This window comes from Aegilops tauschii, chromosome 3, assembly GCF_002575655.3.
Source record: "Aegilops tauschii subsp. strangulata cultivar AL8/78 chromosome 3, Aet v6.0, whole genome shotgun sequence".
NCBI classification, from domain to species: domain Eukaryota; kingdom Viridiplantae; phylum Streptophyta; class Magnoliopsida; order Poales; family Poaceae; genus Aegilops; species Aegilops tauschii.
The window spans coordinates 148,539,844-148,553,385 of NC_053037.3; the positions used below are offsets into that span (position 1 = coordinate 148,539,844).

The 13,542-nt window shown below is 42.2% G+C and overlaps 1 protein-coding gene across 2 annotated transcripts; it reads right to left on the bottom strand.

Moving 5' to 3' along the window:
* Positions 1–6,151: 6,151 nt before the first annotated feature.
* Positions 6,152–13,095, bottom strand: LOC109738657 (probable receptor-like protein kinase At5g18500). 2 transcript variants are annotated; one of them, XM_073510198.1, is made up of 9 exons: positions 12,569–13,050; positions 11,193–11,312; positions 8,919–9,612; positions 8,690–8,794; positions 8,347–8,469; positions 7,887–8,057; positions 7,675–7,804; positions 6,772–6,981; positions 6,152–6,556 (listed from the first exon to the last, which is right to left on the bottom strand). In XM_073510198.1, exons 3-9 carry the CDS (start codon positions 9,587–9,589, stop codon positions 6,428–6,430), a joined length of 1,539 nt encoding a protein of 512 aa, XP_073366299.1. In that variant the 5' UTR covers positions 9,590–9,612; positions 11,193–11,312; positions 12,569–13,050; the 3' UTR covers positions 6,152–6,427. The 2 variants fall into 2 exon arrangements, with proteins under 2 accessions (XP_073366299.1, XP_020153341.1); XM_020297752.4 differs by lacking the exon at positions 11,193–11,312 and having other exon boundaries at positions 12,569–13,095.
* Positions 13,096–13,542: the final 447 nt, after the last annotated feature.

The following is a 13,542-nucleotide window of genomic DNA, read 5'->3' on the forward strand; positions in this document are numbered from 1 at the left end:
CATGCATCATCGACAACATAATGTAATTAAAATTGGAAAACTTTACATATAGACCATTTTATATTTATAAGAGATACACAGAATAAGTAGTCTCATATCAAAACATTTAGTAGCATGACAAAATAAAAGGAGATGCATGTACATATCAGAACTGAGATTCTCCAAATCCCAAATTTTGGTCATGAAATATATTCTTTATCATAATTTGAAATACCACAATGGGCTAATAATCACTGTCAATGTAAGGAAATGCATGCTTTTTCTTTCGCTTCATATGAATTGAATTTCTCGATTAAATAATCATAGTTGATATCAATGTCAAACCTTGAAAGTGAAAGGTTTCAGTTCTCATCGAAACCACTGCATTAGTAACTCGATGCATTCGTTTTGTCTTCACTTTGTCATAGTAGACACATTTGCCCCATTCTGATTTTAAAACTCTGCTACACAAGTTAATATAATGACAATATAAGTGTCAAAGATAATGAAAATGTTTGCTTCCTATAAGCTTATAAACATAGGATGGTGCCCTATCTTGAGTGTATTCTATCAGTAGGCTTGCGAAGATAAGATGACTTGAATGAGAACATCAATGCCAAAATCATCCGCGGCTCACAAAAATGACAGGTCACAGCAAAAGTAAAGTGTCCTGGGCAGATTATTAACAAAAGTACATAGAATCGAAAGGTGTAGCGGCTACCGATGTGTCTGAAGCTCATAGCAAGTAGGCAACTTCCCATGCAGAGTATATGTCCTAGAAAGAAGAGAAAAGAAGGTGCAGCACCACAATACATAATTTTTTAGACTAAAGAGCACTACAATATCACAATAATTTGAAGGAGCAATTGTATGCCTAATTATGGTCTAAACAGATGTGACTTTGGTACATGTATTTCTTTGATCATGACGGTCCAATTTGATTATAATGACGGTCCAGTTTGATTATAATCAAAGAAATCAACCAACTATGCAAGCACGATAGTTATTAACAGAGAGACACATCACGCCAGTTTAAAATTTCATGATAGGTGCTTACTATATTTTCTAAGATTGGCTGCATCTTATTAGAATCAAGAAATACATGTATACGCCAGCAGCTAGTGCTCCCAGGGAACTGAATTATGCTTACGCAGCGCCATGAATATTTAAATATACATTATACTGAATATATATATGATGTATTTACTTTGTTTTTTCAGCTATCGTGGTCAAAAGTTCTAAACCTGACTTATATTCTACAAAAATATTTACCTGGCATGAACCATTGTGTTGCTGCAAATATAAATATATATTTTTAATCAACCATTTGTACATCTCTAAACTCTACGATCTAGCCATGATTACTATGCAATTACGAAGTTCTCAACTTTCTCTTCTCTTCATTTATAATTAGAACATGAGACACTACTTTGATATATCCCCTTCTTGACACAGAGATCCTAAAAACAATCAGGCACATAAGCCTAAAATAAACAGTGGTGATTACCTTGGGAAAAGATCACTTTGACCCTTCTCTTTCTACACCGATAAGAAAAAATGGTTCCTTAAATAGAGAAGTTTTTTGGAAAAATTCACATGGAGAAAGCAAGGAATCTAACCATGTTGCCGGGGTGAAGCATCTGACAACCCAAAAGGTACAACATAATAGCCATGAGGAGGAATGCCAAATGAGACCATAGAAAAAGGAATGCAGAAAAGGAAACCAATCAACTTAAGGAACTTGATCGTTGTCATACCTTCATGTTGCCTTTGACTTAATCAAATGCCTGCAATTAAGCAACGAAGAACCACATTAGTGGCTACACAAGCTAGTAGAATGATACTACTGACAAATATAGCCAATGGCCTATGTCTAAAGATATCACTATTCATTCTGGAGGTTACTTGATTAGCCCGAACACGTGGGAAGGTGGCAGCTCACGTATGGCATGGAGCATAAAAAATAATAGGTAGCCAGGTAGGCATCACGAAGTGGGCTTACCTTTGGAGGAGCATGGTGTTGGTGGTTGGCCCCATTGGATGATCTTGCCCTCATAATGTAGTATTGAAACTGAAAATAATATGCAGCTATTAGGCATTGTTCAGGACAAAGGATAATTACACTAATAATTATTTAGTTAGGCCTCACACTAGCAAAACATGCCCGTGCGTTGCTACGGGAGAGAAAAAACATCACACATATACCAAGCTCTATCACTTTCGCCTTCGCATGGCAATCAAACATCCTCAGCGCCCATTCACTGGACCCAAAACAATCATGCACTGCCGCGGCACCGCCAGTGACATTGGCGGCGAGTCGAGGGAGCGCCGAGCAGGCATGACACGGCTGCCACGAGCTCCTTGGTCGCCTTCCCTAAAAAGTTCAACATAATAATAGAGGGAATTTGGCTTGAAATAAAATAAATTGCACTTAAACACTTGGTTGGAGCAGCAGAGATGATTTAAACTTTCAAGAATTATAACCCATCAACTCTGTTGTTGTTCAAACTCAGGACATTGCATTTGCATTACATGTAGAATGGTAACACGTACAAGCATGACCCGTATTTTGTTTGTGCTATTCAAATGACTAACAATCATTCATAATCGTTGGTTTTCTCGTCATTCCCATACAGTAAGGACACATGTACACGTATGGCCTATGTGTTGTTGCTAGTAAAAATAACCGGCAGCCATTCATAAACACCATTTTCTCTCCTCATTCTACAAATAAAGTACTCCTAACTAAACAATAAATTGTCTTATTTCAAATATACAAAATGCATTACAAAATAAGGAGCAAATCCATGAAACAGGAATAATAAATAATTCTGACACAAATCCAAAAAAATAAGGTCAGGGTAATAGCTTCAATATGATTAGATAGACTTGCAAAAAATGTAGACTTACCTGTTAAGCGACACTCATGATGTTTAAGCTCGTATTTATCTAGTGAATAAAAATGGAACTTTGATGGACAATAATACCGATACACTGCACTTCATTCACCTGAATTGACATTTTTAGCCTGGTCTAGACATAATTGGAACAAACAATGGCAGCTTTTTGCATTAAGCACAATTCCATAGCAGCGCCACCATAATTCCCATGTAGCTCAGTATTACATTGTGGATGCAAAGGTGGACCGACTTTATCTCTTCTTCTGCATCAACTTGTTTGATATTCAATCTCTTTGAGCAATTCAAAAGATACTCTGTAATTATAAATCTAACATGTCAGACTTGACACACAGAGGTGTTGAGCTTTATAAAACATAATTAAGGTAGAGAATGGTAGAGAAGCAACCTTATGGTTCATTTTTAGTTTTATCATCATGCTGAGTGTGTGAGAATTCTAGTGGTATCCAGAGACAAAAATCCTATTACGAGTGGTCAGCTCTTATCTATCTTGACTGCCAGTAGAACCCGAGCCATGGCATGGGCGCAAGAGGAGGATCTGCCCGCGATGACGACCATGTGGCAGCGCTGACCTCCCCGAAGCTCACGGCATGGAGAAGGGCCGCAGTCCCAGTGCGCGCACATAGGTGTTGGGTTAAGGCCAGAGGGAGGAGGGGGGCTGCAAGGGGAAGAGATCGCGATTTTTTCATCTAAACATGGGTTCATGATGTAGAAGGGTCTGGGTGGTACCCGTGTTTTGAATTTCGGCCATCTCGGTCTAGAGCGAAAAGTACATTATGCCAAAAAAATTGATTATGGTCAGATTTGAACCGTAATTTTTGAAAATGGCTGAAATTCTAACACGCCACACCTCCTACTAAAAGAACACATTGTAAAGGTCTAAAAATTAGGTTGCGACGATGTGGTAGAGATAAAAGACCAAGCAAGCAATCAGAGGTCATCTCCAGACTCCAGGCCAGCTAGCTTCACAATGATCTTTGTCGGAATTATCTTCTATCTCCCCCATCCATCCATCCATCTAGTTCTTGTTGCCGCACTGTTTACAACGCCCATGAGCAACTCAGCCTGGATCCAAGAAGGTAGACTCGGGCTGTACCCAACATCTGCACCTCCTCCCGAGTCCTTCTCCCGTACCCAACCTCTGCACCTCCTCGCCAATCCTATAGAGCCTGAGCTCTGATTTTCACATGCCAGGTAGAGCCTGAGCTCTGAACTCTGATTTTCACATGCCACGTAGAGCCCTATTCAAGGGCATAAAAAGTTCCTCTAACTACCTAAGTTTCTCTTAAATGTTTTTCCATAACAACATTGACTTGAACAACATTGTATTGTCCCTTATGAATCTAAACTAAGCAAACTAGCATGGGATTTTTTAACCTGACCTACAAATAAGAGTTTAGCACAGTATTTTGCAGACCTTTAACTTGCACACCATCCATATAAACTGTAAGATTACTACAGCCAGCTTAACTACAACTTAACTACAATACTTAGTGATGGCATACATGACAAACAAAATACCGTGTAGGAAACACTATCCATCCCAATCATTTGGATGTAGAAGAATTGCTATTATACCTTGCTAATTCAGCAATCAATACAAAAGAGAAGCAAAGTGAACCCAAATGGAACCCCAGCCCGACCAAGTGTGAGAAGCATTCACTTCCCATCCCACAAATGTATCTACAGTCTAATAACAAGCATCAATTAAGCATCCAGAAGTAGTCCTAAACCCAAAGAAGAAATTAAGAAGCTATACCTAAATAATTACCAAAAATAGCATTTATAGTGTGTAAAACTTTGAATCATTATCTAACCTCACACCATCTCCATGCTCTCTCTCGGGAGACTGCCGCCATAGTGTGCAACCACCTTTCAGAAAATTAGCAAATGGCAGTCACTTTATGAATGTTACTCTTTGTAAATTAAAACCGGGCAGATCATGCTATTTGTCAATAGGTACAATACAAATCTTGTTCATGCTAACAACATCTTCTATTAGATGCTTACAATCACAATTCTTGTTAATGAACAATATACTTCCAGTTCCATGGGAAGTACACAAACAAATGAAAATTACATAGGAGGAGGAACAGGAGAGAGAGAGGGAGCAGGAGGAAGAAGGAGCTCACGAGGAAAGAGACAACTATGTGCGGACTGGAGGGGGGAAGGATTCGACAAAAATGCCATACCTGCTCCATGGTGCCGTTGTTTCCATGAGCCACCGTGGATGTGGGCAGGCTAGATCCCGTTCATGCTTCCATGGAGGAGCTCTACACCAGTAAGAAGCTAATCCCAAGACCACGGCCCCCTCCTCCTCACGCGCCACCACCTGCTACGGCGCATCGGCCGGCCACGACCTCTGTCGCGCCACCATGACCACAGTCTCCTCCTCCTCACGCATCTGCCCCTCCCTCTTCCCACACCCTGCGACCCCGCGCTTTGGCGCCAACAACTGATGGTCGCGCCACCGCCCGCCGGCCGACCACGAGCACGATCTCCGTCACGTCGCCATCACCGGAGACAGACGGGGCCAGGAGAACCGGGGGGGGGGGGGAGGAGCCGGCGGCGGAGAGCGGCGATGGCGAGGGGAGAGGAGCGCCGGCGGAGAGGCAATCTCGACGGGTGGTCGATGGCCACGGGAGGAGAGGAGGCAGGGTGGCGGCGGGAGGGGCGGGAGGAAGAGAGAGGCGAGGTGGGAGGAACGGGAGGAGGTGGGCGGCGCGAGCACGAGCGCGAGCGACGGCTAGGGTTTCACCACAAGAGCCACCCCGTTTTATACATCCTCGTGTGAAATGACGAGAATGCCCTCGGCGGCCACCCAATTTTACAGGCGGTGGCATGCTGGAGTGCACACTATTTATTACTATTCATTGTAGCAGTAACTTTTTTTGATCCAAGGGCCAAGGTCTTCCAGGAGCGAGATCCGACGGTCAAAAACGCATCAAAAAACGATCCGACGGCCGAGAGTCGCTGAGATATGAGAACGCTCATGTTCTCCCTAGATACTTATTCCTGGATGTGTGGTGAGGTGAGTGTGGTGAGGTGAGGTTTGGTGTGGTGTGGTGGGATCTCATTTTCTTCCTCCCTTGGCGGGGGCTCGTGCTGTTGTACGTTGGGCAGGCAGGCAGGTGTGGTGGCCTCTCGACCTCTCCTAGCGAGCAAAGCAATGGACGATGTGCTTCTTGCTTGCTCACTCTTTGCCTTTTCATGAAATGAAATGCCTATTTGAGAAGAGGACGGACAACTTTCAATTAAATTCACACACGATACTCTCTTGTGCCAGTACTCATGAGCCTACAACTGTACACAGCACTGTTAACAACTTTCAGCAGCACATCGTCAACAACTGGTGTAGGTACAAATAAATTGTTAGGTAGTAGAAAACCAATAGCCTCTACAAATAAATCATACATAAAAATGTTACAACTGTCCAGAAACAACACGAAATACACGTTTTTCATCAGCCCTTTCGTAGTCAAAGCTTCCATCGTTACTAGCTTGTTGGAGAAATGTGAGTGCTTGTGTGCTCATTTGGAAGATGATGCTCTGCTCCTGCTCGGTTTGGAATCTGGGTTGTCACTCTTGTCCGTGTCGGAGTTCTCCCGTTGGGAGTCCATTTCGGTGCTCCCCCCGCGGTTATGCCTCGATCTTCTGTCCTGCTCACATCATTTTTTCTGCTTTCAGTATCATAATCAATCAATGGTCAACATATATGAGAACAAGTGTGAGTTCATTGAATGAATGGTTCCCTCCCACCACACATTCACATGAAATGTATCGGAAAAAAACAATTAAAAGTAATTAAGAATACATGCATGACATAAAAAAGTATGAAGTTGCTATTTTTTATCTTTCAAAAAGCATTACGTACCACACGAGGAATTGGATCATCTGACTCCAGCATCCGCACAACTTGACCCATCTTCGGTCTCTTTTCTGAATCCGGATCCACGCACCTCAAAGCTGTTAGAAGTGCACGCTTGAGAACCCTTGTCGAAGGCCGTGTCTCTATGGTGGGATCCACCACCTCCTCTGAACGCCTGCTAGCAACCATCATTTTTAACCAGTCAACCAGATTTACCTGCAAACGACACAAAATCATGTGTTAGTTGGAAAATCGCAAGGAATGACCCCCTGATTTCACTGGAGAGACAATGCAAGACACTACGCATCACATGAAAGATATTTATGAGCAATGTATTTTTATAATTCAATGTGGTCAATAGTATTTTATCCTACAAATGATCAAGTTATGCCCTCTTCAGACCACAACATAGACGGACAAGCGTGCACACTGCAACACGTGCACAAAACGCATGCGAGTGTGCCCCTAGCACATGAATAGAAATTTACAAAGGCTGAGGATTAATTCGCAACCTCATGGTGCATAAAGATGTACTGTCAAGGCTCTGAATGACCAAGTTATGCTATTTATGCATAGATGAACACTATCGAGTTAACAAGGGTGTAAACTGGTAAATGATAATATGTACTCCCTCCGTCCGCGAACAAGTGTACTTCTACCTTTTGTCTTAAGTCAAGTTTTCAAATTTTGACCAACTTTATACAAAAGAGTACTAGCATATATAACATCAAATTGGTATATTATGAAAGTACATTTCACAACAAATCTAGTGATACTAATTTAGTGCCACAAATGCTGCTTGAGATAAGAAGCATCCTAATGTTACCGTCCTAATGATATCTTGCCACTTGATGGTATTAAAAACAAGCAGAATGCATCTAACAAACAGTTTTGACAACTCACAAATACCTCATTTGCCGGGCGACCATAGTCAACAGGATCCCTCCCTGTAATTGCCTCTAGAATAACAACTCCAAAGCTGTAAATGTCACTTTTCTCATTCAACAGTCCAGTGTTTGCATATTCTGGTGCCACATAGCTGCAATGAGTAAATGCAGCACATTATTAACTATCACTAACATAGTGTAACTGTACTCTAGCTCATTAGTTGCCCAACATACCCAAAGGTTCCCATAACCCGAGTAGTTACATGACTCTTGCCGGCACCAAGAAGCTTGGCTAAACCAAAATCTGATACTTTAGCATCAAAATCATCATCAATCAAAATATTGCTGGATTTGATATCACGGTGCACGACTTTCGGTTCAATTGCCTCATGCAAGTAAGCAAGCCTGCAATGAATTGAATGAAAGTATTTACATGGTTAGTTCGGAGGAGAAAAATATTGAATTAAATTGTTACACAAGATAGACATGGTATTAGGAATTCATTCAGCTTAAGCCTCACTTCCATCGTGAATGACAATATGTTATAGAGCAATTACTATTTAATGTAGAATTAGCTCCAGGTAGAAATATGATGCAATTTCGGGACCTTTATGATTGCATTATCCAATTGGCAAGATAAAGAATAAATGACACGGCATTAGCAGAAAGAAAGGACATTTCAGGGAGAACTCACGCTTTAGCTGTCCCTAGAAGAATCTTTATGCGGGCCTCCCATGTAAGGGAGCCCCGGTGACTCATAGCTCCATGAAGCCATTGCTCTAGGTTTCCATTGTTCACATATTCATAGACAAGTATCCTGAAAAGGTCACTTGAAGTAAGGAATGATGCAACAGAATTCCATACAATCATTGCAGTTAAACGAGTTTTATGTTCTGCAGAGCATTGAAGGTCAAGAATAAAATGATTTGCTTGGTAATACATGTACCAAGGATATGTTTTTCTCTTGTGAATGCGATATGTGACCAATGATAATAGAGATATAACAGGAATATGACAGTGAAAGACAGTACAAGTACCTCTGAGTACCCTCCACACAGTAACCAAGAAGACGGACTAAGTTCTTGTGGCGAACATGACCAATAGCCTCAACTTCTACTCTGAATTCCTTCTCAGCTTGCCCTCTACAAGATCAAATAACATCATTTGATAAAAATAAATTCAATATAAAGCAGGATGTTCTGTTACGGAGGAACATATATGGGCAGTGTAAACAGGCAGGCCTAATTGTGATAAGGCAATTCTTACAGGTTATTGAGAAGCTTTTTGACAGCAACAGGAGTGCCATTAACGATCTCGCCACGATAAACTACACCATATCCACCCTCACCAATAATGTTATCCTTGGAAAAACGGTTAGTGGCAAGTTCCAAATCCCTCAAAGTAAACCAATGACCCCAGCCAAGGTAGGAGAACTCTGGCAAGCCAACCAAAGGTGAAGGGGCGGTTATTCCATGAATTGAAGCTTGACGAAAAGTTCCCGACCCTCCTTCTTCAGCTGATTGAAAGCCTGCATCCTTGTCCATGTAACGGAATGACCCTGAGTGGCTCTCGTCCCCACGTCTCGATTTGCTTACACCCAAATGGACCATGACCTTGTCTGATTCCCGGTCACTAGGCTTGTCTTGGATCGTTAGCAGGACTCCGTCATGCGCCCCAAAGTCAGTTGCAGGGACTTGCTCCACCCTGACTTCCTTGATTTCCTTGGAAATGGCAGGGATTTGGGTGACTGGGATATTTCCAGATGCTCGTCTGGTCCTCTTCCTACTCCGCATAGTGAGCCAGACAGTTAAAAAGAAGACGACCGCCATGAACACTCCCAAGGCAATGCATACAACCTCCCATACTTTGAGATGCAAGGGGCCAGTTGGCCGGGAGAGATGATCTTGCAGAGTAGGGGATGACGAAGGCGCCTCCATAGTGGACTACCAGTGTCCTGATCCTACATACAAGCAAAACTGTTAGGTACCCATGTTGCACAGCTCCACAGATCAGACATTGCAGCTAATTAAACGCAACTGTGAGCATCTACGTCCACGGTACAAGCCCATAAAGAATGACGGATTCCCGAATTAAATTGCGGTAATTAAGACATGATCTTGGGCTGGAAGGGAATCAAGGACAAGGTGTTACTCTGAGGCTGCACAAGGGGAATAAATTCCCGCGATGGCGACCGATCGCAGCACCGACACATACACATACAGGGATCGACAGCTAGCGCATTTAATTTCCCTCAGGCTTTGTTTGGTTGCAAGGGGAGGAAAACCCAGGGTAGCAAACCCATGTGGGGAATTTTCACGGGCACAAGGGACCCCCTTCTCCCGTGGGGATGATCTCCCCCTTTCCCTTTGGTTGTTTGGCAATAGGCAACAGGGGGTTTGCTCCAGGCACACAAACAAGTCCGAATTCAGTATGAAAACAATAATTTTGCAAATATTGCAGCTAGTAACAATCTATCACTGCAATCAAGTTGTTTTCTGGACTATTTTCATGTGCCACTAGTAATATTGCAGCCAGGTATATGTACCAGAACAAGAGCAACCATTATAAATAAGAGCATCACTGCTCAACAAGTTCTGAATTTTAGAACTGCAAGGTGCACACAAATTGGAATGAATCAATATTGTCTATCAGAAATGCTGATGCAAATGCAAGAACTGCGGGGTTGTCCTGGACCTATGTCTTAGAACAAAAAAACTAAAATATAACATCATCATGTCCGGGGTGGTGAGACTTCTGAAGAGGCAAGCTGAAAGGCAATGGTCACTCCTGGCTTTTCTCCACTGCACATCGGTTGGGAACCACAGCTCGACGTTTCCCAAATTACAAGAAACAATTAGGAAGTCAACGGCAGTTTCAGAATACAATAATTTGGTAAACTGTTTCATACTACAACAGTTTTGGAACATTGTTTTCAAGCATAAATAGGTTTGCATAAAGAGATGATGGTAAGACTAGTGAAAAGGCTCACCATTCTAGTTAGTCATGTACTCAAGCAACAAGTTGATGCTATTTGGGATAAACTGGAGCAATACAACTAAAGTAATATTACAAAAGAAAATGGTTTCTTCAAGCGCCGTTGTGATTTACAAACAAACGATTCTGTTGGGATGCATTTGGTATAAAGATTCTCATGAATTTAAACGGGAAACTCTTCATTACTTCTGATCATCAGAGTGGAATTTCATTATTGCACCATGAACTGTGCAAGTAGAGATTCAACTTGTCCCTAAATCGTCCCAAATTTTTTTGACCAAGATAAGCTATCAGATTGTGATTTTCGGAGCAAGTTTACTAGCAGAAGCAAAATATATCAAATGCTATTTTCATCATGCAAGGTTGACCAGTACAAGAAAACCAAAACTCCTAGCAGATGATAAGAAACTGTAAGTACAGAACAAGCAATGAAGAACTCTCACACCTCATGAGTTTTTCACAAGCGATTAACATGCAAACGGCAAAATCCTCGTGTGTATATGTGATTCACACTGACAAAGGAGCTTCACAAAAGCAAATACCAACCTGTCATAATTCTATCACCACCAGAACAAGTGAACAACTGACATGAGAACTTCACCGTTTTTTTGTAGAATTGGATAACCATAATCCATAATCCCAGTGAGATAGTCTGAGGAATGAACACTGATTGTCGATGGATCACTGAGCTGAATTATGACCAATTAAATGGCCAAAGTTGACCAGATACTTCTGAAAAGGTACTAGATACCCTTTTGCATAAATTACAGAAAAGTCATCCTCATTTTTTGTAATGGCATTTAACAAGAATTAGCGCATTTCCTCTTTTAAATGAGTTTATAAATTGATACTATAATGGAACATTAGAAGTTTGCTCAAGAAAATGATGTCAGGGCTTGAAAAACAATGTGGCCTTTAACAAAAAAAGAATCTTCCTGTACGTAATTCTGCACCAAGTCCAGCACAAGCTGCATCTAGACATCTAGTGCTAGCAAAATTTCAAGAACTTGCCAAAACAGAGAAGATTAAGAAAGAAGCGTCTTGGGCCATATCCAACATAACAGAGCTATGGAGCAGATTCAGGCTGAAATTTTTGGCCAGCATACTGTTGTCTTGCAAACTGAAAATGACGTTAGTGTATATGTTCCATTTGTTTCGGAGACACCATTTAGTTTAAACTAGGTTGATATCATAACAGTGGAAAATGCTTACTAGGCCCCTTGTAAAGAAAATGACAAAGTGCTGACATTTTAGATTCGATCTTCCATTTATCATCTATACCAGTTTTGGTCTAGAAGTCAAAAAGTACTTGAGCAACAAAAATAGGAAAATCTATATCAGAAATGTGAACAGATACGAAGCTCATATTCTTAGCAGGCATCGAACAATAACTACCTATGCGCCTGTGTCATGAATTGTAATCAAGAAGCAACCTACAATTGCTCAACTTAATCAAATACTCCCTCCGTCCCAAAATAAGTGACTCAAGTTTGTACTAACTTTATATTAAACCTAGTACAAACTTGAGTCACTTATTTTGAGACGGAGGGAGTAATAGTGATTGGTACAACCTTCATGAGACATTAATTGTAAACTGAGCAGAAGAGGGGCATGCTCACTTCATCCTCGGTGATCAATGTTTCGGCTAAAGCTCGCGGAAGACATCAACATCAAACAAATGGGGAATGTAGTTCACTGGCTAATTTAATTCGCAAAGAAACTAGTGAGTTGCTGCTGGTGCCTTAACTTGCAAACTGTTGTTACAACTATAGTCTACACTCATTCAACCCAACACTAATTTTCAAATAAAATCGCTCAATAATCCTGGGCATGAATAAACAAACGAATCAATTGACTTTCTAGAAAATTCAACAAGCAATAGATCTGAATACATTGTAATCTGGAGGGATGGAACCAATTACTTGGAAAGAAGCCACCGGATCTGCTCGGGAAAGGCCGGAAGAGGAGCAGATCCGGAGGGAGGTGGAGGTCGCAGGATGGAGATGACCACCCGAGGCGTCGCTACTGGTGCGAGAGAGAAGAAGAGGCGAGCGTGATGAGGCTGAGCCCGCCGCTGCTCACGAGGGAGGCTGCAGGAAGGAGAGGACGTGCTCGCGCCGGAGGGAGGCGGAAGACGTGCTTCCGACGTCGGGAGGTGTGGATTTGACGCCCAGGGAAGTGAGGGGGGTAGGGCTGAAAAACCCCGCCGGCGGGGACAACCAAATGCGTCGGCGGCCTCACCGGGGGCCTCAATGCTTTCAGCAGTGGAGAAAGTGTAGCTGGATCATGGCGTGCGGGCGTTTAACACGTGAAGCAACCTACACCAAACTAGCACCGAGTAGAGTACTAGTGGAGTAGTGGTAATCAAGCAGCTAGGCAAGGTTGGAGAAACATTCACATCCTGTCGCTATGGAGGAAAGGAGGTTGCTTTGTTTTTCAGTTCTTTTCTAGCTCGATTTCTATTTTACAAAGAAAGATGATAGTTTATCAAGACTTCTCCAAAATAATTGTAGCATTTTTTCTGTTCTTCCGAAAATTTAAGCAACCAGAAAAAGCATTCGGCCAGGAAACCCAAAAAGAGGAGAAGAGCGCCCAAGAGCAGCCCGAGATCCAAAATAAGAAACGCAAAAAGGCGCACCAAACAGAGGCGCATTGTAGCAGCGGGCGAGCAGAGAAACAAGATGAGAGCCCACCTGAGAGATCTCCAGAATTCCTCCTCCGCCTGCCTCTTTGGCAAATTAAAATATAAGGCGCGAGCGGAACAGTAGGAGACGGATTGGCCATAGTAGCAGTACCAACTATATCACCGGCCGAGGAAGAAGCAGGGGACCGGCTCTGCCCACGGATGAATCCCGACAAAGCTTAAGACTAAGAGTGGCTTTATTCCTTGAGATTT

Coding starts and splice junctions, on each gene's coding strand:
- LOC109738657 (XM_020297752.4), bottom strand. CDS start 9,589: ATGGAGGCGCCTTCGTCATCCCCTACTCTGCAAGATCATCTCTCCCGG. Junction 8,470..8,689: donor TGTGTGGAGGGTACTCAGAG/GTACTTGTACTG, acceptor TGACCTTTTCAG/GATACTTGTCTATGAATATG. Junction 7,805..7,886: donor CGGGTTATGGGAACCTTTGG/GTATGTTGGGCA, acceptor TACTCATTGCAG/CTATGTGGCACCAGAATATG.